At 48.9% G+C, this 26823-nt stretch overlaps 1 protein-coding gene across 1 annotated transcript in view; it reads right to left on the minus strand.

Moving 5' to 3' along the window:
* zanl (zonadhesin, like) overlaps positions 1-26823 on the minus strand; it is a 193978-nt gene that overhangs the window by 157057 nt on the left and 10098 nt on the right. The window contains exons 2-7 of the mRNA XM_085977081.1: positions 18970-19043; positions 17084-17230; positions 12407-12669; positions 11228-11312; positions 3615-3764; positions 736-900 (exon numbers count right to left, since the gene is read on the minus strand). Coding sequence (XP_085833207.1) covers positions 736-900; positions 3615-3764; positions 11228-11312; positions 12407-12669; positions 17084-17230; positions 18970-19043 — 884 coding nt within the window. The remainder of the gene's footprint in view (positions 1-735; positions 901-3614; positions 3765-11227; positions 11313-12406; positions 12670-17083; positions 17231-18969; positions 19044-26823) is intronic.

A 26823-nucleotide genomic window follows, 5' to 3' on the forward strand; every position in this document is an offset into this window, starting at 1 on the left:
TGAGGAGAGATTGGGTCGATTGGGCTTGTACTCGCTGGAGTTTAGAAGAATGAGAGGGGATCTCGTCGAAACGTATAAAATTCTAACAGGACTAGACAGACTAGATGCAGGAAGGATGTTCCCGATGGTTGGGGGAGTCCAGAACCAGGGGTCACAGTCTAAGGTTAAGGGGTAAGCCATTTAGGACAGAGATAAGGAGGAATTTCTTCACCCAGAGAGTGGTGAACCTGTGGAATTCTCTACCACAAAAGGCAGTAGAGGCCAATTCATTAAATATATTCAAGAAGGAGTTAGATATATTTCTTCAGGCTAAAGCGATCAAGGGATATGGGGAGAAGGCAGGGACAGGGTACTGAATTTGGATGATCAGCCATGATCTCATTAAATGGCGGAGCAGGCTCGAGGGGCCGAATGACCTACTCCTGCTCCTATCTTCTATGTTTCTATGATCATTGGCAAAAAAAAGCCGGGAGGGAGATGAGGAGAATTTTTTTACGCGGTGAGCTATGATCTGGAATGCGCAGGGGAAGCAGATTCAATAATAACTTTCAATATAGAATTGGATAAATATTTGAAAAGGAAACATTTGCAGGGTGGGGAAGAGCAGGGGGAGGGGGGGCTGTGGGACGAATTGGAGAGCTCTTTCAAAGAGACACGATGGGCCGAATGGCCTGCTCCCGTGCTGTGTGATTCTACACCTGCCTCCCGCTCTCTGTAAGCTGGAAGGGCACTTGCCTTGCTTTCCTGCGTACACGTTTAACTCCATCTTGGTAGCTGTCCCGTACATGAAATAGTGGAACGTCAGTGCGAGGCAGTCGGTGGAGGCGACCGTGGGACTTCTCAAACGGGATCGGTCACCAGGCCTAGTGACTGATGAATCCATCAACATGTAGTAGCCAACTGTGATGAAAAGGCCAAAAATGAAAGGCGAGAAATACACAGCAAACAGTCAGCAAACACGTAGAGAAGAGACAGGCTACTAAAATCTTTCGGAACCGGAGGAGGCCGTTCAGCTCCTCGAGCCTGCTCCGCCATTCAATCAGATCATGGCTAGCCTGTATCTTAAACCCATTTACCCGCCGTGGTTCCATATCTCAGTTTTGAAATTTCAATTGACCCTCCCCGACAACCCCCAGCCTCAACAGCTCTTTGGGGGGGGAGAGAGTTCCCGATTTCCACGACCCTTTGTGTGAAGAAATGCTTCCTGACATCACCCCTGAACGGCCTGGCTCTAATTTTAAGGTTACGCCCCCTTGTTCTGGACTCCCCCCACCAGGGGAAATAGATTATCTCCATCTACCCTATCGAACCCTCGATTAGATCACCCCATAATCTATCTTCTCTCTTCTTAGGCAGTCCCTGGGAACCGAGGATGACTTGCTTCCACATTAAAAATGAGTTCTCAGGTGACTGATGAGTCCAATGCGGGACCTACAGTCTCTGTCACAGGTGGGGCAGACGGCGGTTTTGAAGGGGCGGGTGGGTGTGGGGTGCTTGGGTTGACGTGCGCTCCTTCCGCTGCTTGCGCTTGGCTTCTGCTTGCTCCCGGCGAAGAGACTCGAGGTGTTCGGCGCCTTCCCGGATGCTTCTCCTCCACTTTGTGCGGTCTCGGGCCAGGGATTCCCAGGTGTCGGTGGGGATGTTAAATTTTTTCAAGGAGGCTTTGAGGGTGTCCTTGAAGCGTTTCCTCTGCCCACCTGGGGCTCCCTTAATCTATACTCGAGGGAATTCAAGCCCAGTCTGTGCAACCTGTCCTCGTAGTTTAACCCTTTTAGCCCCCGGGTACCATTCTGCTGAATCTGCGCTGCACCCCGCTCCAAGGCCAATATAGCCTTCCTGAGGTGCGGTGCCCAGAACTGAACGTGTTACTCTAAATGCAGTCTAACCAGAGCTTTATATAACTGGAGCATAACTTCCACCCCATTGTATTCCAGAACCCTTTGAGGTAAAGTAGAGTGCTGCCAACTGAGCCAAACTGACACTGTAGTGTAAGCTTCATCAGAACTGAAGGCCAAGACGTCAACAGGCATTTTAGTGAGCTTGGGATAAAAGGGGGGTAAGGGAGGGGGGTATCAATAATTGCACCAATCACAGTGAGGGAGTTGCTGGACTAAATAACATGCAATGTACTTAATTGAAGGTTTCTAGGTGGTTAGAGGGTAAGACTGGCTCAATGGGTCGCAGCCTTGATTCGGAGTCAGAAAATTACTGGTTCAACCTCTCCGAGGTATCTGCGCTCCTCCAACCCTGGCCTCTTGAGCAGCCCCGATTATCATCGCTCCACCATTGGCGGCCGTGCCGTCAGCCGCCTGGGGCCCTAAGCTCTGGAATTCCCTCCCTAAACCTCTCCGCCTCTCTCTCTCCTCCTTTAAGACGCTCCTTAAAACCGACCTCTTTGACCAAGTTTTTGGCCATCTGTCCTAATATCTCCTCATGTGGCTCGCTGTCAAATATTGCCTGATGACGCTCCTGTGAAGCGCCTTGGGACATTTTACTACGTTAAAGACGCTGTATCAGTGCAAGTGGTTGCTGTTCAAACCCCACTCCAGAGACTTGGGCCCATAATCTAGGCTGACACTCCCAGGGCAGTACTGAGGGAGCGCCGCACTGTCGGCAGCTGCCGTCTTTCGGGTGAGATGTTAAACCGAGACTCTGCCTTCAGGAGCCAGGTCACGACTGCCCTCTGAGCGCCCTCAAAACCCGCCGTGACTTTCATTCATGCCACTTCCCCGCAGGGGAATCCCTTAAAAGGGACAAGGCCAGATTATCAACTAAGCATTGCAGACCCCAAGCGGTTTGTCAGTGATACCAACATGGGGATGAGTATCCGTTGTGTGAGACGGCCTTCGGATAAAGCCACTTCTAGAATCATACAGCACAGAAGGAGGCCATTCGGCCCATCATGTCCGTGCCGGCCGAAAAAGAGCGAACCAGCTTAATCCCACTTTCCAGCTCTTGGTCCATAGCCCTGCAGGTTACGGCACTTCAAGTGCATATCCAAGTACTTTTTAAATGCGGTGAGGGTTTCTGCCTCTACCCCCCTTTCAGGCAGTGAGTTCCAGACCCCCACCACCCTCTGGGTGAAAAGATTTGTCAACTCCCCTCTAATCCTTCCACCAATTACTTTAAATCTGTGCCCCCTGGTTTTTGACCCCTCTGCTAAGGGAAATAGGTCCTTCCTATCCACTCTATCTAGGCCCCTCATAATTTTATACACCTCAATTAAATCTCCCCTCAGCCTCCTCTGTTCCAAAGAAAATAACCCCAGCCTCTCCAATCTTCCCTCACAGCTAAAATTCTCCAGTCCCGGCAACATCCTCGAAAATCTCCTCTGTACCCTCTCTAAGGGTACTGAAAGGGGCCATTGCTATTAGAAATTACTGACTTGCAAAATGGAAAATTTTGCCAAAGGAGACAATTTCATTTTGATTAATTAAAAAAATGGCAATTATGCGACCCACCCACCGCCCCCACCCCACCACATATACGTTCTCCCTCTAAAACATGTTCTTAATCATCTCAGTCTGACATTGACGGTGCTGATTCTTTATATCGGAATACATTGTAGAAAAAAAGATGATTTGTTAAGAGGATTGGAATCGAGGGCGCCTTACATCCGGGTTTGGAATAGTCGTCGTCGGGACCGGTGTTCTCCGTCTCAGTCTGCCCAGTCCATTGGTCAAAAGGGACCAGGGGCGGAGTATCTTCATTAGTCCAGCCACACAAGTTGTCGAACTCATCGAAGTCACAGCTGTTGATACAATCTGCGGGGGGGGGGGCGGGGAAATAAGAAAGACACATTTAGTCTCGCGCTCGAATGCAGCTTACCGCCAGGGTGATAGCGTCGGTAAGGAGACTCGCTGACACAGTAATTGCGATCGATACTCTGACTGGGTTAGACATCAGGCGGTGGTTCCTTTCCCGGAGAGTGGCGGACCGCCGGAACAGGCGGCGACTCACTGAATTCCCACAGCGTCAGCCGCGGCTCGGTGGGTCGCACTTGCACTCTCTCTCTCTCTCGCCTCTGAGTCAGAAGGTCGTGGGTTCGAGTCCCACTCCAGGGACTTGAGCACAAAAATTTAGGCCGACACTCCCAGTGCCAGTGCTGAGGGAGCGCCGCACTGTCGGAGGTGCCGTCTTTCGGATGAGACGTTAAACCGAGGCCCCGTCTGCTCTCTCAGGTGGACGTAAAAGATCCCACGGCCACTATTTCGAAGAAGAACAGAGGAGTTATCCCCGGTGTCCTGGGGCCAATGTTTATCCCTCAACCAACATAACACAAACAGATTATCTGGTCATTATCACATTGTTGTTTGTGGGAGCTTGCTGTGCGCAAATTGGCTGCCACATTTCTCACATTACAACAGTGACTACACTTCAAAAAGTACTTCATTGGCTGTAAAGCACTTTAAGATGTCCGGTGGTCGTGAAAGGCGCTATAGAAATGCGAGTCTTTCTTTCAGGCGAGAGTTGGACCGGTTTCTGGCTGGGGCGGAGATCAGCGCTTACAGAAGGTAGGTACTGCGCAGAATTATCAGGGCCAGAGGGATCTCCTGGACTAGTTTTTAATCGCCTAGATTGGACGGAGAGGAATTTCCCAGTTTTATTTTGCCCTATATTGACCTGGGTTTTTAAAAATCTGGTTTTTCGCCACTCCCAGGAGATCACGTGGTTTCGGGTGGGGTGGAGAGTGTATATTGTGAAGGTATCGCAATCATGTGGGACAGGCTGGATGGACCAGAGGCGTTACCTGTCCGCCATTATTCATATGTTTGCTATTGGGATCGATACTCTGACTGAGACAGTAATACTGTATTGGGATCAATACTCTGGCTGACACAGTAATACTGTGTTGGGATCGATACCCTGACTGACACAGTAATACTGTATCGGGATCGATACTCTGACTGACACAGTAATACTGTATTGGGATCGATACTCTGACTGAGACAGTAATACTGTATTGGGATCGATACTCTGACTGAGACAGTAATACTGTATTGGGATCGATACTCTGACTGAGACAGTAATACTGTATTGGGATCCATACTCTGACTGACACAGTAATACTGTGTTGGGATCGATACTCTGACTGAGACAGTAATACTGTATTGGGATCGATACTCTGACTGAGACAGTAATACTGTATTGGGATCGATACTCTGACTGAGACAGTAATACTGTATTGGGATCAATACTCTGACTGAGACAGTAATACTGTGTTGGGATCGATACCCTGACTGAGACAGTAATACTGTATTGGGATTGATACCCTGACTGAGACAGTAATATTGTATTGGGATCGATACTCTGACTGAGACAGTAATACTGTATTGGGATCAATACTCTGACTGACACAGTAATACTGTGTTGGGATCGATACCCTGACTGAGACAGTAATACTGTATTGGGATCAATACTCTGACTGACACAGTAACACTGTGTTGGGATCGATACCCTGACTGACACAGTAATACTGTATTGGGATCGATACTCTGACTGACACAGTAATACTGTATTGGGATCGATACTCTGACTGAGACAGTAATACTGTATTGGGATCGATACTCTGACTGAGACAGTAATACTGTATTGGGATCGATACTCTGACTGAGACAGTAATACTGTATTGGGATCGATACTCTGACTGAGACAGTAATACTGTATTGGGATCCATACTCTGACTGACACAGTAATACTGTGTTGGGATCGATACTCTGACTGAGACAGTAATACTGTATTGGGATCGTTACTCTGACTGAGACAGTAATACTGTATTGGGATCAATACTCTGACTGACACAGTAATACTGTGTTGGGATCGATACCCTGACTGAGACAGTAATACTGTATTGGGATCGATACCCTGACTGAGACAGTAATACTGTATTGGGATCGATACTCTGACTGAGACAGTAATACTGTATTGGGATCAATACTCTGACTGACACAGTAATACTGTGTTGGGATCGATACCCTGACTGAGACAGTAATAATGTATTGGGGTCGATACCCTGACTGAGACAGTAATACTGTATCGGGATCGATACCCTCACTGAGACAGTAATACTGTATTGGGATCGATACCCTCACTGACACAGTAATACTGTATTGGAATCGATACCCTCACTGAGACAGTAATACTGTATTGGGATCGATACTCTGACTGACACAGTAATACTGTATTGGGATCAATACTCTGACTGAGACAGTAATACTGTGTTGGGATCGATACCCTGACTGAGACAGTAATACTGTATTGGGATTGATACCCTGACTGAGACAGTAATACTGTATTGGGATTGATACTCTGACTGAGACAGTAATACTGTATTGGGATCAATACTCTGACTGACACAGTAATACTGTGTTGGGATCGATACCCTGACTGAGACAGTAATACTGTATTGGGATCAATACTCTGACTGACACAGTAATACTGTGTTGGGATCGATACCCTGGCTGACACAGTAATACTGTATTGGGATCGATACTCTGACTGACACAGTAATACTGTATTGGGATCGATACTCTGACTGAGACAGTAATACTGTATTGGGATCGATACTCTGACTGAGACAGTAATACTGTATTGGGATCGATACTCTGACTGAGACAGTAATACTGTATTGGGATCGATACTCTGACTGAGACAGTAATACTGTATTGGGATCGATACTCTGACTGACACAGTAATACTGTATTGGGATCAATACTCTGACTGAGACAGTAATACTGTGTTGGGATCGATACCCTGACTGAGACAGTAATACTGTATTGGGATTGATACCCTGACTGAGACAGTAATACTGTATTGGGATCGATACTCTGACTGAGACAGTAATACTGTATTGGGATCAATACTCTGACTGACACAGTAATACTGTGTTGGGATCGATACCCTGACTGAGACAGTAATACTGTATTGGGATCAATACTCTGACTGACACAGTAATACTGTGTTGGGATCGATACCCTGACTGACACAGTAATACTGTATTGGGATCGATACTCTGACTGACACAGTAATACTGTATTGGGATCGATACTCTGACTGAGACAGTAATACTGTATTGGGATCGATACTCTGACTGAGACAGTAATACTGTATTGGGATCGATACTCTGACTGAGACAGTAATACTGTATTGGGATCCATACTCTGACTGACACAGTAATACTGTGTTGGGATCGATACTCTGACTGAGACAGTAATACTGTATTGGGATCGATACTCTGACTGAGACAGTAATACTGTATTGGGATCAATACTCTGACTGACACAGTAATACTGTGTTGGGATCGATACCCTGACTGAGACAGTAATACTGTATTGGGATCGATACCCTGACTGAGACAGTAATACTGTATTGGGATCGATACTCTGACTGAGACAGTAATACTGTATTGGGATCAATACTCTGACTGACACAGTAATACTGTGTTGGGATCGATACCCTGACTGAGACAGTAATACTGTATTGGGATCGATACCCTGACTGACACAGTAATACTGTATCGGGATCGATACCCTCACTGAGACAGTAATACTGTATTGGGATCGATACCCTCACTGACACAGTAATACTGTATTGGAATCGATACCCTCACTGAGACAGTAATATTGTATTGGGATCGATACTCTGACTGACACAGTAATACTGTATTGGGATCGATATCCTGACTGACACAGTAATACTGTATTGGGATCGATACCCTCACTGAGACAGTAATACTGTATTGGGATCGATACTCTGACTGACACAGTGATACTGTGTTGGGATCGATACTCTGACTGACACAGTAATACTGTATTGGGATCGATATCCTGACTGACACAGTAATACTGTATTGGTATCGATACCCTGACTGACACAGTAATACTGTATTGGGATCGATACTCTGACTGACAGTAATACTGTATTGGGATCGATACTCTGACTGACACAGTAATAATGTATTGGGATCGATACTCTGACTGACACAGTAATACTGTATTGGGATCGATACCCTGACTGAGACAGTAATACTGTATTGGGATCGGTACTCTGACTGACACAGTAATACTGTATTGGGATCGATACCCTGACTGAGACAGTAATACTGTATTGGGATCGATACTCTGACTGACACAGTAATACTGTATTGGGATCGATACTCTGACTGAGACAGTAATACTGTATTGGGATCGATACTCTGACTGACACATTAATACTGTATTGGGATCGATACCCTGACTGAGACAGTAATACTGTATTGGGATCGATACTCTGACACAGTAATACTGTATTGGGATCGATACTCTGACTGACACAGTAATACTGTATTGGGATCGATGCTCTGACTGAGACAGCAATACTGTATTGGGATCGATACTCTGACTGACACAGTAATACTGTATTGGGATAGATACTCTGACTGACTCAGTAATACTGTATTTGGATCGATACCCTGACTGAGACATTAATACTGTATTGGGATCGATACCCTGACTGACACAGTAATACTGTATTGGGAGCGATACCCTCAGTGACACATTAATACTGTATTAGGATCGATACTCTGACTGAGACAGTAATACTGTATTGGGATCGATACTCTGACTGACACAGTAATACTGTATTGGGATCGATATCCTGACTGACACAGTAATACTGTATTGGGATCGATACCCTCACTGACACAGTAATACTGTATTGGGATCGATACTCTGACTGAGACAGTAATACTGTATTGGGATCAATACTCTGACTGACACAGTAATACTGTATTGGGATCGATATCCTGACTGACACAGTAATACTGTATTGGGATCGATACCCCCACTGACGCTGTATTACTGTATTGGCATGGGCATCCTTACGGGACTGATCCTTAGTGTCTCGGGTCTGAGTTATGAGGGAGGACTGGCCAAACAGTGAATGCATTAGAAAGTTAGTAATTCAGGGGTAAGTACGAGAAATAATTAAGAAAGGAAGATCGCGTTAAGCATATTTACGCACAGCAAGCTCCCACAAACAGCAATGTGTTAATGACCAGATACAGGTAGACTATCCTTTTTCCGAAAACCTCGGGACCAGCCGTGTTTCGGTTTTCGGAAAATTTCGGATTTCGGAAGGTATTTTATAAGACTGGGAAATTTGTCGGGGGTGGGTCGGCGGTGGGGTCCGGGGGGGTCGGCGGGGGGGTCGTCGGGGTCGGCGGGGGTCGGAGTCGGCGGGGGGGTCGGCGGGGGTCCGCGGGGGGGTCGGCGGGAGTCGGGGTCGGCGGGGGGGTCGGCGGGGGTGCGGGGGGGTCGGCGGGGGTCGGCGGGGGTCCGCGGGGGGGTCGGCAGGAGTCGGGGTCGGCGGGGGTCCGCGGGGGGGTCGGCGGGGGTCGGGGTCGGCGGGGGGGTCCGCGGGGGTCGGCGGGGGGGTCGGCGGGGGTCGGGGTCGGCGGGGGGGTCCGCGGCGGGTCGTCGGCGGGGGTCGGGGTCGGCGGGGGATCCGCGGCGGGTCGTCGGCGGGGGTCGGGGTCGTGCGCCACTCTGGTCATGTCGTGCGCACGACTTACACTGAACGAAAAAACCTTCGGTTTTTAGAGGGTTTCGGTTTTCGGAAGTTCGGATAAAAGGTAGTCTACCTGTAATCTGTTTTTAATGCTGTTAGCTGAGGAATAAATATTGCCCCCAGGACTCCGGGGAGAGCTCCCCTTCGAAATAGTGTCCGTGGGATTTTTACACGTCCAGCCGAGAGGGCTGACGAGGCCTCGGTTTAACATCTCATCCGAAAGGAGGCAGCAGTTACAAAGATCAGCACAATGCTGGGGTGTTATGAGCGGATCCAGTGATTATAAACCCAACAAATTGTCGTTGGCTTTTATGAATGAGACCACACGTCCGGCTATGGTCACTGTACGGGCAGAATTATATCAGTGCCAGTGAAAGGGGTTCAGAGAGGGACAAGAAAGATAATTCATGGTGTTGGGTAATTGAGGACTAGGAGGCTTAAACTACTCTCATTGTTAAGGGGAAGATTAAAGGGGCAATGATTGAAGCATCACAAATAATGGAGAGAGCAGGTAGATTGAAGATAGAGTTTAGAAGAATGAGAAGTGATCCCATTGAAACATACAAAATTCTCACAGGGCTTGACAGGGTAGATGCAGGGAGGATGTTTCCCCTGGCTGGGGAGTCTAGAACCAGGGGTCACAGTCTCAGAATAAGGGGTCGGCCATTTAGGACTGAGATGAGGAGAAATTTCTTCACTCAGAGGGTGGTGAATTTTTGGAATTCTCTACCCCAGAGGGCTGTGGAGGCTCCGTCATTGAGAATATTCAAGGCAGAGATCGATAGATTTTTGGATATTAAGGGAATCAAGGGATGTGAGGATAGTGCAGGAAAGTGGAGATGAGGTAGAAGATCAGCCATGGTCTCACTGAATGGCAGAGGAGGCCCGAAGGGCTAAATGGCCGACTCCTGATCCTATTTCTTATGTTCTTATGTTATTGGGTGGGTGGAAAACAAGTCTAGAAGAACCAAGGGAGAGAAACAACATAAAGAATTCATCTTAAGGGATAAATTCTTTAGCCTTGAATTTACTGATTCTCGGCACAGACCATCACCAGGAGCCCATTCCTGGATCAATTCCCGTTTCAGGAGGGAGCCAAAGCCGACGGGCTTGGACGCGGGTAAAAGGCAAAAAATGGGCAGAACAGGCCCGGAACTGGACCTCGGATCACGGAGCGAGTGGGATTGGGCTGAATGGAGCTTTCCTCGTTTCTGAGAGTGGGACCTCATCGAAACCTATACAATTCTGTCAGGCCTGGACAGACTAGATGCAGGAAGGATGTTCCCGATGGCCGGGGAGTCCAGAACCAGGGGTCACAGTCTAAAGATAAGGGGTAAGCCATTTAGGACTGAAATGAGGAGGAATTTCTTCACCCAGAGAGTGGTGAACCTGTGGAATTCTCTGCCACAGAGGGCGGTGGAGGCCAGTTCATTAAATATATTCAAGAAGGAGTTGGATATATTTCTTAAGGCTAAAGGGATCAAGGGGTATGGGGAGAAGGCAGGGACAGGGTACTGAATTTGGATGATCAGCCATGATCTCATTGAATGGCGGAGCAGGCTCGAGGGGCCGAGTGGCCTACTCCTGCTCCTATCCTCTATGTTTCTATGTTTCTATTCACCTCTTCTTGGGATGCTCAATGAGGAGAAAGGGAGTTAGCATTTCAAGATAGCAAGCTTACTGGAGCAGCGTCCTGTCCTGACCCTGATGTTGTCGACAGCCGTGTCGGATGACGTAGTAGAACCTCGAACAGATTCAAAGATGACCTGCCATGTTGAAAGAAGAACATTAAACACGAGCAACAAAAGTCCACCAGAGCATATAGCCAACACTTAGTAGGTCATTACTTATTCACACAGTCGCCACAATCCAAGGTAAATTATAAAATGATGGGACATGTCATTATAATTTTAACATTCTTGTTAAATCTATGGTACTTATATAGAGACTAGGACCTCGCAATAAAATCCTTCCTTGGAGATGAAGGGGATGTCTTATGAGGAAAGGTTGAGCAGGTTGGGCCTATACTTATTGGAGTTTAGAAGAATGAGAGGGGATCTTATTGAAACATATAAGATTCTGAAGGGGCTTGACAGGGTAGATGCAGAGAGGGTGTTTCCCCTCGTGGGGGAATCTAGAACTAGGGGGCATAATTTCAGAATAAGGGGGCGCCCATTTGAATCGGAAATGAGGAGGAATTTCTTCTCTCAGAGGGTCGAGAATCTTTGGAATTCTCTTCCCCAGAGAGCTGTGGAGGCGGAGTCAGTGAATCTATTTAAGGTGGAGATAGACAGATATTTGAAAGGTAAGGGAGTCGAGGGTTACGGGGAGCGGGCAGGGAAGTGGAGTTGAGGCCAAGATCAGATCAGCCATGATCTTATTGAATGGTGGAGCAGGCTCGAGGGGCCAAATGGCCGACTCCTGCTCCTACGTCTTATGTTCTTATATTGGACAGTACCTCACCCATTGGAATCCAACCCAATGTTCCCTGTAACCTGGGCTTTGTTCTGCACAGCCTAGCTTCTATTTAATGTGCGGTCCCTTTAAATATTTGCACATTTTTACAATGTAAAAGCCGGCGAGGGACCTTTCAGGTTACTGTGCAGCCATTGTCTCGTTTATCGCCTTCATCTGAAAGACAGCACCTTCTGACAGTGCAGCACTCCTCTGGAGTGTCAGCCTAGATTTTTGTGCTTATGTCCCTGGTGTGGGACTTGAACCCACAACCTTCTGACTCAGAAGCAAGGGTGCTACCCACTGAGCCACGGCTGACACACATTGGATATCTCACCTAATGGTATGCAACATAACAGCTTGTAAATAATGATATTCATGCACAAGAGGTAATAGTCCACCTTACCGTTATATTTGTTGGAGTCTTGAACGAGTGATCAACTGTCCCATGTAGCCAAGAAGGACTGTTAGCTCCTGTTTTACTCCATATCTTCTTCTCAGCGGAAAAGTCATTCAGGTATACTCTTAGCACATTGTCAAAATCTGCTCCGTACATGTAGTACCAGAACTCCACACATACGTCCCCAGACACAGCCACGGTTGGGCTGTCCAGCCTCACGAACTGACCTTTGGTGAAATCGTCAGCCTCTTGATAGATGTAATAACCATCTGGAATTGGAATAGGAGAGCATGGTAAGCCTTGCCCGTCTAATGATTCCAGCCAGAGGACCACCACTGCAGCATTTTAACTAAATCTTCCTACAGCTGGCCATGACTGTGTTTTTGAAATTATTTCCCCAATTGCCTCTTTTGAAGGCATGTTGGAGATGATGTTGGAGTTTAGAAGAATGAGAGGTGATCTCATTGAAATATACAAGATTCTGAGGTGGGGTTGACAGGGGAACATAGGAACATAGGAAATAGGAGCAGGAGTAGGCCAATCGGCCCCTCGAGCCTGCTCCGCCATTCAATAAGATCATGGCTGATCTGATCCTAACCGCCAATCCACTATCACAGGACTATCTCCTGAATCTAACAGAATTAGACACATGAAACAGGAGCAGGATCAGGCTACATGGCCCCTGGGCCCGCTCCGCTACCCACAGGGCCATGACCGATCCGAACCTAGACTCATGTCCAAATTCCTGCCCGCTCCCCGTAACCCTTTCTTCTAGGAAACTGTCTATTTCTGTTTTAAATTTATGTAATGATGTAGCTTCGACAGCTTTTTGGGGCAGCATATTCCATGGACCTACCACCCTCTGAGTGAAGTAGTTCCTCCTCATCTCAGTTTTGAAAGAGCAGCCCCTTATTCTAAGACTCTGCCCCCTAGTTCTAGTTTCACCCATCATCGGGAACATCCTCCCCACATCCACCCGATCCAATCCCTTCACAATCTTATATGTTTCAATAAGATCGCCTCTCATTCTTCTGAACTCCAATGAGTAGAGTCCCAATCTACTCAACCTCTCCTCATATGTAGATGCTGAGAGGTTGTTTCCCCTGGCGGGAGAGTTGGGAACTAGGGGGATAGTCTCAGGATAAGGGGTCGGCCATTTAAGACTGAGATGAGGAGGAATTTCTTCACTGAGAGGGTTGTGAATCTCTGGAATTCTCTCCTCCAGAGGGATGTGGATGCTCAGTCGTTGAGTATATTTAAGGCTGAGATCGATAGATTTTTGGACTCTAGAGGAATCAAGGGATATGGGGATTGGGTGGGAAAGTGCAGTTGAGGTCGAAGGTCAGCCATGACCTTATTGAATGACGGAGCAGGCTCGAGGAGCCGTATGGCCGACTCCTGCTCCTAATTCTTACGATGCCTCATCCAATAGTATTTCACCAATGGTATCCTGCCCAATGATAGCTCACCCAATCGTACAGTAGCCAATGATGCCAACCAAATAAGACCTCACGCAATGGCACATTACATAGAAACATAGAAGATAGGAGCAGGAGTAGGCCATTCGGCCCCTCGAGCCTGTTCCGCCATTCAATGAGATCATGGCTGATCATCCAAATTCAGTACCCTGTCCCTGCTTTCTCCCCATATCCCTTGATCCCATTAGCCTTAAGAAATATATCCAACTCCTTCTTGAGTATATTTAATGAACTGGCCTCCACCGCCCTCTGTAGCAGAGAATTCCACAGGTTCACCACTCTCTGGGTGAAGAAATTCCTCCTCATCTCAGTCCTAAATGGCTTACCCCTTATCCTTAGACTATGGCCCCTGGTTCTGGACTCCCCAGCCATCAGGAACATCCTTCCTGCATCTAGTCTGTCCAGACCTGACAGAATTTTATAGGTTTCAATGAGATCCCCTCTCAATCTTCTAAACTCCAGTGAGTATAAGCCCAATCGATCCAATCTCTCCTCATACGTCATCCTTGCCATCCCAGGTATCAGCCTGGTGAATCTTCGCTGCACTCCTTCCATGGCAAGAACGTCCTTCCTCAGATAAGGCGACCAAAACTGCACACAATACTCAATGGGACTTCACCGAATGGAACGTTAGCCAATGGTACCTTGCTCTGTGGTACATTACCCAATAGTACATGGTTAATGCCGCCTCCCCCAGTGATACCAACCCAATAAGATCTTGCCCAGTGGGTGCCAAACCCAGTTAGGAGTCCACGGTTGCCATAAGTCTTCTCGCTGACCTGCCCCGACACCGGGCTGGTTCCACCACCTGGCCCGCGGGCGGGAGCGGGAATTCGGCGGCAGGAGGCCGCACCCGGTGGGACCCAGGTAAGTGTTTCAGAGGTGGGGACTCTGTGCGTGGGATCTAGGGGGGACGGGAGTCCTGGGCAAGGGAGGCCCAAAGCATCGGCGTGAGGCCCCGGAGGAGCACTCCTGCCTGGGCCTCTTCTGACCCACGACCCAGCCGATGGGGAAGCCGTCACTGCTACCCCCGCCTTGCTCAGGCCTCCGACTAATATGGCGGCCGGGTCCCGATCATGTCATTGGGCCTCATCTGCATATTTAAAGACGGACCCCGCCGCCTCCATCCTGCTTGAAAAAGGAGGTTAATAGCGGGACACGGTAGGATCGGTGGGGATAAGTGACTGCTCTGATGTTAACTGCTCCCCCCACAACCGCTACCGCCCTGCCCCCCTCCCCGCCCATAACCTGGCCCGGTTTCCACCAGGCAGAGGAGGGGACAGTTAAAATTTGGGGCCTACATGAGGCTTGCCTCAGTCTGAAATCAGGGTGCCAACTCTCCAGGATTGCCCTGGAGCCCCCAGGAATTGAAGGAACTCAACAGGGCCGTGAAAAGAATTGTGCTTTTTTTCATCTTCCTTTATCTATTAAAGTAGTTAAGAACATAACATAAGAAATAGGAGCAGGAGTAGGCCATTTGGCTCTTCGAGCCTGCTCCGCCATTTAATGAGATCATGGCTGATCTGATCTTGGGCTCAGCTCCATTTCGCTGCCCGCTCCCCATAACCCATCACTCCCTTATTGTTCAAAAGTCTGTCTATCTCCACCTTAAATAATTTCAATGACCCAGCCTCCACAGCTCTCTGGGGTAGAGAATTCCAAAGATTCACGACCCTCCGAGAGAAGAAATTCCTCCTCATCTCCGTCTTAAATGGGCGACCCCTTATCCTGAAAATATGCCCCTAGTTCTAGATTCCGCCATGAGGGGAAACATCGGGCTGGATTTTCATTGAGGAGTCGGGTAGGAGGCGGGACTACAACTTTCGGGGTTGTAGTCCCGCCTCCATCGGGTTCTAGCCAACCCATGCGATTTTGACTTGATTGACCTTGTTGAGCCCACCTGGCGGGCTCAGCAGGCCAATTAAGGGCCACCCGGCAACAGGTGACGTCACAGATTGATATTTCATCTGTCAAGACCTTTTGACAGATGAAATATCAGCGTTTCACAGCTGTTGGAAGCTGTCAAACACTGACAATCTGTACCCTAAGTTAATTCCTTCCTCTCAGGATGATTTAGAGATCTCTCCGGAACAGAAAGCTGAATGCTGCAATTTTTGACAGATCGCGGCCATTCTGCTTTCTGTGCCAGTGAGATGAGTGACTCCCGAGACCTGAAGGAAGGAAGGCTGTAAAGGTAAGTAAAACTTCTTTAAACACTTTAAACACACCAAACACACTTACCTCTGCACTCATGCACCCATCACTCACCTGAACACCAGACATCTCGACTCCTCCAAGCCCTTCATCCCGACGGCCCGCCTCGCTAACTTGGCGTGGTTTGGAGCCGTCGGGAATCCCACACTTCACCAATGAAAATAGGGATTAGGCTAAAAACTGCCCGTTAACTACCTGTTAACAGGCAGTTAATTGGCACTAATCCCCTTCCCGCCTCGGGAAGGCGGATCCCAGCACAGGTCGGGTATCCGCCTCCTTTGAAACTGGCACGGAGGCGGGTTGGGGGCGGGATGGGTTCGGTCCCCCCGATTTCGGGTTTTTAACCCCCCACAGGCCTCCAATCCCGCCTCCACGGCACAATGAAAATCCTGCCCATCATCTCTGCATCTACCCTGTCGAGCCCCCTCAGTATCTTGTATGTTTCAATAAGATCCCCTCTCATCCTTCTAAACTCCAATGAGTATAAGCCCAACCTGCTCAACCTTTCCTCATAAGTCAACCCCTTCATCTCAGGGATCAACCTCGTGAACTTTCTCTGAACTGCCTCCAATGCAAGTATATCCTTCCTTAAATAAGGAGACCAAAACTGTACACAGTTCTCCAGGTGTGGTCTCACCAGTGCCCTGTACAGTTGTAGCAGGACTTCCCTGCTTTTATACTCCATGCCCCCAGCAATAAAGGCCAACATTCCATTTGCCTTCCTGATTACTTGCTGTACCTGCATGCTAATTTTTTGTGTTTCATGCACAAGGACCCCCAGGTGGCAGGGTGGGGGGCGGGGCGGTCGGAAGCGGGAGGTCATGTGATGAACCCTCCAGGAATCAGTCCCACCACAGTTGGCAACCCAAGTCTGAGATCTGTCGATAATCGCTCTGCAGTGATGAGCCACGGTATAACCAGCGGAGTTGTGTAAAATACAGCTCGAGAGAGAGAGAGAGAGAGAGAGAGAGAAATGAAGGAAATTCCGTACTTCCGTCTGGATAGTCCCCAGGGGGCCCCGTGCCCATGGTTGGAGTTTTCCCGGTAGTTCGACTCCAATCCCCGTTATCGCCTGTAGCTTGTGTCCAGTCGCAGAAGGGTTTCGCGTTATCATTGAAATTGCAGGCAGCTAACACAGCTGTAAAATACAATCGGTGATCGTCAGCACAGTATCACATACCATGGTAACTTTTACAAGTCACGCACTCTCTTCTTTCCCCCCAGAGAGTAGTGTTGCCGGCTGGTGCCGTGAGTACTGACTCTCTGCTTTCTAGCTCCCTCTACGCTGTCCCATCAAACACTCCCAGGGCAGGTACAGCACGGGTTAGATACACAGTAAAGCTCCCTCTACACTGTCCCATCAAACACTCCCAGGGCAGATACAGCATGGGTTAGATACAGAGTAAAGCTCCCTCTACATTACCCTGACAGTACAGAGGTCCCTCTATATCATCCTGACAGTACAGAGCTCCCTCTACATCACCCTGACAGTACAGAGCTCCCTCTATATCATCCTGACAGTACCGAGCTCCCTCTACAATGCCCCAACAACACAGAGCTCCCTCTACATTACCCTAACAGTACAGAGCTCCCTCTACATTACCCTAACAGTACAGAGCTCCCTCTACATTACCCTGACAGTACAGAGCTCCCTCTACATTACCCTGACAGTACAGAGCTCCCTCTACATTACCCTGACAGTACAGAGCTCCCTCTACATTACCCTAACAGTACAGAGCTCCCTCTACATTACCCTGACAGTACAGAGCTCCCTCTACATTACCCTAACAGTACAGAGCTCCCTCTACATTACCCTGACAGTACAGAGCTCCCTCTACATTACCCTGACAGTACAGAGCTCCCTCTACATTACCCTGACAGTACAGAGCTCCCTCTACATCACCCTGACAGTACAGAGCTCTCTCTACATTACCCTGACAGTACAGAGCTCCCTCTACATTACCCTGACAGTACAGAGCTCCCTCTACATTACCCTGACAGTACAGAGCTCCCTCTACATTACCCTGACAGTACAGAGCTCCCTCTACATTACCCTGACAGTACAGAGCACCCTCTACATTACCCTAACAGTACAGAGCTCCCTCTACATTACCCTGACAGTACAGAGCTCCCTCTACATTACCCTGACAGTACAGAGCTCCCTCTACATCACCCTGACAGTACAGAGCTCCCTCTACATTACCCTGACAGTACAGAGCTCCCTCTACATTACCCTAACAGTACAGAGCTCCCTCTACATTACCCTGACAGTACAGAGCTCCCTCTACATTACCCTGACAGTACAGAGCACCCTCTACATCACCCTGACAGTACAGAGCTCCCTCTACATTACCCTGACAGTACAGAGCTCCCTCTACATTACCCTGACAGTACAGAGCTCCCTCTACATTACCCTGACAGTACAGAGCACCCTCTACATCATCCTGACAGTACAGAGCACCCTCTACATCACCCTAACAGTACAGAGCTCCCTCTACATTACCCTGACAGTACAGAGCTCCCTCTACATTACCCTGACAGTACAGAGCTCCCTCTACATTACCCTGACAGTACAGAGCACCCTCTACATCACCCTGACAGTACAGAGCTCCCTCTACATTACCCTGACAGTACAGAGCTCCCTCTACATTACCCTGACAGTACAGAGCACCCTCTACATTACCCTTTATGTTACTCTGGCAATGCTGAGAATGGTTGGGGAAATGGGAGAACTGGTGTGAAAAGACTTGATGCCCTGGTGTGTAAGTTAATCCCCACCACACTGCTCCCAGTAACCTCTCCCAAGTATTGCTGTGTTTGCACAGTTCCCACAGGAACCTCCAGGCCCCGATCTCCACAAGTCTCGTCCGTACTGACCTGGTTCTGTGATGGAGGGTTTTGAAAGGTGATCTGCATGTTCACGTGAGGTGTTAGCAGGCTGCCTTCTTCGCCTGCCAAAGAAACACACAGATGTCATTAGATGTTTAACAGCCCGCTCGTTGAAATAGGAGCCAAGTAAACTAAAGCGAGGTGTAATCATTGGGGGAAGCCAAGCTTGCCTTTTCAAAAGCCGTTGGGGGAAGAATTCAGTTGCTTTGCACTTCCTGTTAGCACCCTAAGAGGGCGCTAACGGGGCACAAAGCAGCTAGCGCCTGGGCGCGGCGATGTTAGCGCCGTTCGCGAAATTGACCAGTCGTTTTGCGGCAGCGCTAAACACTACCGCCACCATCTCCTGCACCCGCAGATCGTGACGTTAGTCAAGTGTGCAACGCCCCGGTAGCGCCCCGGACCGGGTATTGAGCGGCGCCCCCTGCCTTAGCGCCTGCCGCTAGGAACGGCAGGTAGAGGGGAACGTTTTCAAGTCGGGAAGGGGCTGGGGGAGCGCTATTTAAAGGCGGGCGCTTCCTAACTCTTCTTGCCAGCAAAATGTTTGGTTTTTACGCCGTCCTAAGGAGTTTTGGCCCTCAACACCACTTTTGAGGTTCCTAAGCGCCGAGCTCTTTCCCTGGGCCTATCCATTAGTGCTTCCCACACAATTGCTTTTGAGGTCTCTCCAGGCCGAGATTCAAGGCTGCAGTGAGCAGGGTGTGGCTGGCCAGCAAGATGGCCCCTCCCCTTTAAGAACTGGACAGCGCCAGTCTGTCTGGCTTCCATGGTAACGGTCATCGCCTGAGCTTCAGTAGTGTTCTGAGGTAGCGCCTCGCTCCCTGACGTTAGCGCCTTGAGAGAGGTGTGCAGCGCCTGATTTAGCGCTCAAATCACCTCCAGGGGCGAAAGAGGCCAATTTTGCAGTCGGAGGCGATAATTAGTGCCGGGCGCTAAACTTTGCGCCCGGCCGATATTATCGCCCCAAAATGGGCGATACCCAATTTTAACCCCGTTGGGTTTAAAGCAAGCGCGGAGTGGCTGAGCAGTGACAGAGCGGAGGATCGAGGGAGAGACCCGGTGAGAGAGTTTCAAAGTTACAGTGGTGACTAAGAAGTGAAAGAAAGACTTGCATTTCTATAGCGCCTTTCACAATCTCAGGACATCCCAAAACACTTCGAAGTACTTTGGAAGTGTCATCACTGATGTAATGTAGAAATTTGCGCACAGCAAGCTCCCACAAACAGCAATGAAATAAATGACCAGATAATCTGTTGCTTGAGGGCTAAGTATTTGCCAGAACACCGGGGAGAACTCAACTGCTCTTCGAATAGTGGCCGTGGGATCTTTTACGTCCACCTGAGAAGGCAGATGGCATCAGTTTAACATCTCATCTGAAAGACGGCACCTCCAACAGTGTGGCGCTCCCTCAGTACTGCACCGGGAGTGTCGGCCTGGATTATGGGCTCAAGTCTCTGGGGTGGGACCTTGAACCCACAACCTTCTGACTCAGAGGCGAGAGAGAGAGTGTGCTCCCCACTGAGCCACAGCTGACCAGTGTATCAGAGTGGTGATTCAGAATTTAGGAGCGAAGGCGAATCAGAAAATAGAGATGAATAATTAAATGATAATTAAAATCAATGGCAGCACAGGCAATGTGTCGGGACTGTAGAATGTGGGAATTTGTGGACAGCGAGACTGCCCCGGATGACCACACCTGTGGGAAATGTCTCTGCCTGGAGACAGTCCGGCTCAGTGTCGTTGAGCCGGAGTGCGAATTGGGGACACTGCGACACATAAGGGAGCGAGAGGAATATTTGGATCATACACTCCAGAATGCAGTCACACCAACGTAGAGAGAGTGTGTGACTGACAGTCAGCAGTGTAAGGGGGGGGGGAAACATAGTGGGGGCAGGAAAGAGGGACCACAGAATCCGGCCCTGTCCAACAACAATAACAAATTATATTTATATAGCGCAGTTAACGTAGTAAAACATCCCAAGGCGCTTCACAGGAATGTTATCAAAAAAAAGACAAGTTTACAGAGGGTATAACATGGGAGGCTGTTCCCGGAATATTTATATTATCTTTCTCTCCCTCTCCTCCTTTAAGACGCTCCTTAAAACCTACTTCTTTGACCAAGCTTTTCGTCACCTGTCCTAATATCTCCTTATGTGTCAAATTTTGTTTGATAATCGCTCTTGTGAAGCACCTTGGAATGTTTTACTATGTTAAAGGCGCTATATAAATACAAGTTGTTGTTGGTAGCATGTGCATCGTACCCTCGGCCGTCTCGAGGGTCGACTTTGGTAGAGAAAACAGAAAGGCAGAGTATTTCCTAAATGGTGAATGATTGGGGAATGCAGATGCTCAAAGGGTCCTGGGTGTCCTTGTACATGAGTCACTGAAAGTGAATGTGCAGGTGCAGCAAGCCACTAGGAAGGCAAATGGTATTCTGGCCTTCATTACAAGTGGATTTGAGTACAGGAGTAAAGAAGTCTTACTCCAATTATATGGGGCCTTGGTGAGACCACACCTGGATTACTGTGTCCAATTTTGGTCTCCTTACCTAAGGAAGGATATACTTGCCATAGAGGGAGTGCAACGAAGGTTCACGAGATTGATTCCTGGGTTGGCGGGACTGTCCTATGAGAAGAGATTGAGTAAACTAGGCCAGTATTCAGAAGAATGAGAGGGGATCTCATTGAAGCATACAAAATTATTCCAGGGCTTGATAGGGTGGATGCTGGGAGAATGTTTCCCTTGGCTGGGGAGTCGAGAACCAGGGGCCACAGCCTCAGGATAAAGGGTAGGCCATTCAGGACTGAGATGAGAAGAAATTTCTTCACACAGAGGGTGGTGAATCTTTGGAATTCTCTACCCCAGAGGGCTGTGGAGGCTCAGTCATTGGGTATATTCAGAACAGAAGTCGATAGATTTCTGACTAGTAAGGGCATCAAGGGATATGGCGATAGGGCCGGTGAATGGAGTTGAGGCAGAAGATCAGCCACGATCTCATTGACTGGCGGAGCAGGCTCGAAGGGCTGAATGGCCGACTCCTGCTCCTATTTCTTATGTTCTTATTCTTATGTCTCCATAGTATCAGACTGCTTGTTCGACATCCAGCACTGGATGAGTAGAAATTTCCTCCAATTAAATATCGGGAAGAGCAAAACCATTGGGCTGAATTTTGCCGGCGCTCAGAGGGCGGGTTCAGAGGCGGGTCCGCTGTCAAAATAGAAAAGGTTGGCAGCGGGTAGGGAACCTGCTGTCAAGCCGCCTCCACACGAGTCTCCCAGGTGTCGGGTCTGTCAGCGCTCAGCAGACCCAACACCAAGCGGCGGGGGAGGCAATTGACATCATTAAATGGATTGTTGACATCCAATTAACTATTATGTCAATTTTACGTGCTCCCCCCACGGGTTACCCGCTGCTCGGGGATCACGTCAGCTCAGTGTGTCGTGAGTGGATTCAGCATCGAATTATCTCATGACCTGACGGCTGCCAAAGTTGTATAAAAGATCCCATGTTACAGCTGTTCACTTTCAAACTGTTGGTTACTGCATTTGGACGACAGATTGAGCTTTCTGCAGCTTGCAAGTGTTTGGAACCAACTCTCTATCCCATGTCACCTCATTGGAACAACCTCTCTCGCCACTGACAGATCGCGTCTGTCATCTCAACCTCACCTGCCATCTATTCCAGCAGCATCGGTGCCCTTGAAAATATCTCACCTTGGCCTTCAGAATCCCACCACGATCAGCCCCAACACCAGCATCACCAGCAGCAACAACAACACCAGCCTTCTCCGCGATCAACTGATGTTGCACAGGACACAGGGCATCAGCACCTGACCACATTGCTGCCCGGGACGCCAGGGATGGCCTCACCATGGCCAGATTTACTTCACTTGACGTTGTACACCCTGGCTGCCATGTGATGTGCCAGGTTGGCACCACCCCACACCAACACCATAAAGCAACCCTACAATGCCCAAGCCATTCCTTTCACACTCATCGCCATTGCGGGGGTACCGTTGTGTCTCACCATTCACTGCAACTCACTAAGCCACTTACAAATGTGCACACAAATCTGTCCAAGAACACAAAGTGTTGAAAATAAAGGTTTCAATGTTTGACAGCACATTACCAGAAACTTCACATGAACATTGGATAAAACATCCAAGTGCCTACCCTTGTGTGTTATTGGTTGGAATGCTTGCGCTAGGATGAGGGTGAGTGTGAAGGGTGGCTAGTGAAATGGGGATGTGATAATGTAGATAGAGAGGGATGGGTGGAGGTGCAAGGTAAGTTGGTGTGAGTAAGGATGTGCAGGAGTCGGGTAGGGAAGGCAGAGTGATGGGGATGTGATGAGAGGCATAGCAGGGTGAGGTTGAGTGTGGCTTTGCAGTAACGTTTCGTGATCTACTCAGATCATTGAAAGGTTTGCGCCACTGCAACCTGGTCCTCCTGACGACATCCCTGCTTGTGCCCTCCTGTACAATGGGCAACAGGCTGCGTTGCTCTCCTGGGGAGGTCTCTTCCACCCATGGGAAGGGAAGAGGACCCCCTTGCGTGCTGTGACTCCCTGTATGGAGGGGGTCATGGGAGAGCCTGGGTGCAGCTGTGCTCCTCTGTGCAGTGATTGTCAGTGTTTGCAGCACCTCAATGCTGTAGAACACTGACAGCACAACTGTCAAAATCAATTTGGACATGGCCCCTTTAAGGAAACCAGCTGATGAAGCGTCATCAAATGACATCATCAGACCCGCTTCCTTTTAATTGGCCGGGAACCTCACAGGGCGGGCTTAACAAGCCCTATTAACGTATAATCACTTGGAGAGTGCGGGCTGGAGTAGGCAGCGGGCTAGGACCGCGACACCGACCCCAGCTGCCCCGGACTCGCCTCGGCCGGCGGAATCGCGGCCATTGTCTTCGGTTCACACCACAAACTCCGCTCCCTTTCCACTGATTCGATCTCTCTCCCCGGCAAATGTCTAAGGCTGACCAAGTCTGTTCGCAACCTTGGTGTCACATTTGATCACAAATTGAGCTTCCTACTTCATATCCGTTCTGTCACTAAGACTGCCCATTTCCACCTTCGTATTATCGCCCGTCTCCGCCCTTGCCTCAGCTCATCCGCTGCTGAAACCCTCACCCATGCCTTTATCACCTTTAGACTTGACTATTCCAACGCACTCCTGGCCGGCCTCCCACATTCTACCCTCCATAAACTTGAGGTCATCCAAAACTCGGCTGCCCGTGTCCTAACTCGCACCAAGTCCGGTTCGCCCATCACCCCTGTGCTCGCTGACCTACACTGGCTCCCGGTTAAGCAACGCCTCGATTTCAAAATTCTCATCCTTGTTTTCAAATCCCTCCATGGCCCTCGCCACCTCCCGATCTCTGTAATCTCCTTCAACCCTACACCCCCCACCCCCCCGCCCCCACCCCCCCCCGAGATATCTGCGCGCCTCCAATTCTGGCCTCTAGTGATATTGAAGCTGCCTTTGCTGCACTAACGCAGCGTTGCTGGCTGAACTGAGAGCCTGTGTGACTCAGTGTCACTGAGTAATTCACTCAACTCGTTAGACTGGGTGGGGGAGGGTGTGAAATGTTGGTAATGTGACCATGAGCAACCATTTTAAGCATTGACTTCTGCTGTAGCTTGTTGCCACCCACAACTTGTTGGTATCGGAGTTTGGCATGAGTTCATGCTGTGCCACCTTTGGAAGGATTCTCTGGGAGGGGCGGTGTATCAGGTGCAGCTCCCAGGCAACGTAATGCTTTGTTGTGTGTGAGATTGTTTCAGGTTAGAGTGTAACCAGAAAAATCGCCTTCACGTTGCTCCCACCTGTCGCACTAATGCTGACTTCACCTCCTCAGAGGCCAGTGTCGGGAGGAGCAGAGAGCGGCGGTGCAGTGAGTACTGAAACTCACTTTCGCGGGCTTTTTTACAGAGGCTTACCAATCTCACAGACCGGCGGCGGCGTTCCGGAGCCACATCTCGATTCAAAAAGTGACGCGGGCAAGAGGAAGCAGCTGATTGGGTGAGTACGGCCAGGTGAGTATTTATACTACACTATAGTTTGACAGTTAAGATTAATAGTTTATAAAATTTAGAAGGTCTTAATTTTTGTGGTTATAGTTTCTAAGGTCTCTATTGTGTATTGGGGAGTGCTAGGAAACAAGGGCCCTTGACTATATCATTTAGTTGTAGTGTAATTAGTGGTATTGATTTGATTTAAATTAATTTAAATTAATTAAACGGTAAGTCATGGCAGGACAGCTCGGCCCTGTGGCATGCTCCTCCTGCGCTATGTGGGAAATCAGGGACAGTTCCTGTGTCCCTGACGACCATGTGTGCGGGAAGAGTATCCAGCTGCAGCTACTGGCAGACCGCATTGCGGCGCTGGAGCTGTGAATGGATACATACTGGAGCATTCACGATGCTGAGGACATTGTGGATAGCACGTTTAGGGATTTGGCCACACCACAGGTAAAGGCTGCACAGGCAGGAAGGGAATGGGTGACCACCAGGCAGAGTAGTAGGTGCAGGCAGGAAGTGCAGGGGTCCCCTGTGGCCATCCCCCTTTCAAACAGATATACCACTTTGGATATTGTTGAGGGAAATGGTTTATCAGGGGAAGGCAGCAGCAGCCAACTTCCTGGCACCATGGGTGGTCCTGCTGCATAGGACGGGAGGAAAAAGAGCGGGAGAGCTATAGTGATAGGGGATTCTATTGTATGGGGAATAGATAGGCATTTCTGCGGCCGCAAACGAGACTCCAGGATGGTATGTTGCCTCCCTGGTGCAAGGGTCAAGGATGTCTTGGAGCGGCTGCAGGGCATTCTGGAGGGGGAGGGTGAACAGCTAGTTGTCATGGTGCATATAGGTATGAACGATATAGGTAAAAAACGGGACGAGGTCCTAAAAGCTGAATATAGGGAGTTAGGAGGTAAAGTAAAAAATAGGACCTCAAAGGTAGTAATCTCAGGATTGCTACCAGTGCCACGTGCTAGTCAGAGTAGAAATAGAAGGATATTTCAGATGAATACGTGGCTAGAGGAATGGTGCAAGAGGGAGGGATTCAAATTCCTGGGACATTGGAACCGGTTCTGTGGGAGGTGGGACCAGTACAAACTGGACGGTTTACACCTGGGCGGGACCAGAACTGATGTCCTAGGGGGACTGTTTACTAGTGCTGTTGGGGAGGGTTTAAACTAAAATGGCAGGGGGTTGGGAACCTGTGCAAGGAGACAGAGGAAAGGGAAGCAAGGATAGAAACAAAAGACAGGAAGGAGAATAGCAAAAGTAGAAGGCAGAGAAATCAAAGGTGTAAATCAAACAGGGCCACAGTAAATAAGAATTCTAAAAGGTCTAAGAGCGTTAAAAAATCAAGCCTGAAGGCTTTGTGTCTTAATGCGAGGAGCATTCGTAATAAGGTGGATGAATTAGCTGCGCAAATAGATGTAAACGGATATGATATAATTGGGATTACGGAGACATAGCTCCAGGGTGACCAAGACTGGGAATTCAACATCCAGGGTATGCAATATTCAGGAAGGACAGGAAAAAAGGAAAAGGAGGCGGGGTAGCATTGCTGGTTAAAGAGATTAACACAATAGTAAGGAAGGATATTAGCTCTGATGATGTGGAATCTGTATGGGCAGAGCTGAGAAATACCATGGGGCAGAAAATGTTAGTGGGAGTTATATACAGACCCCCCAAACAGTAATGCGGAGGTTGGGGATGGCATTAAACAGGAAATTAGAGATGCGTGTAATAAGGGCACAGCAGTTATCATGGGTGACTTTAATCTACATATAGATTGGGCTAACCAAATTAGTAACAATACCGTGGAGG

This window comes from Somniosus microcephalus, unplaced genomic scaffold (assembly GCF_052327205.1).
Source record: "Somniosus microcephalus isolate GS21.2 unplaced genomic scaffold, FLI_Smic_1.0 unresolved_chr4, whole genome shotgun sequence".
Lineage (NCBI taxonomy): Eukaryota > Metazoa > Chordata > Chondrichthyes > Squaliformes > Somniosidae > Somniosus > Somniosus microcephalus.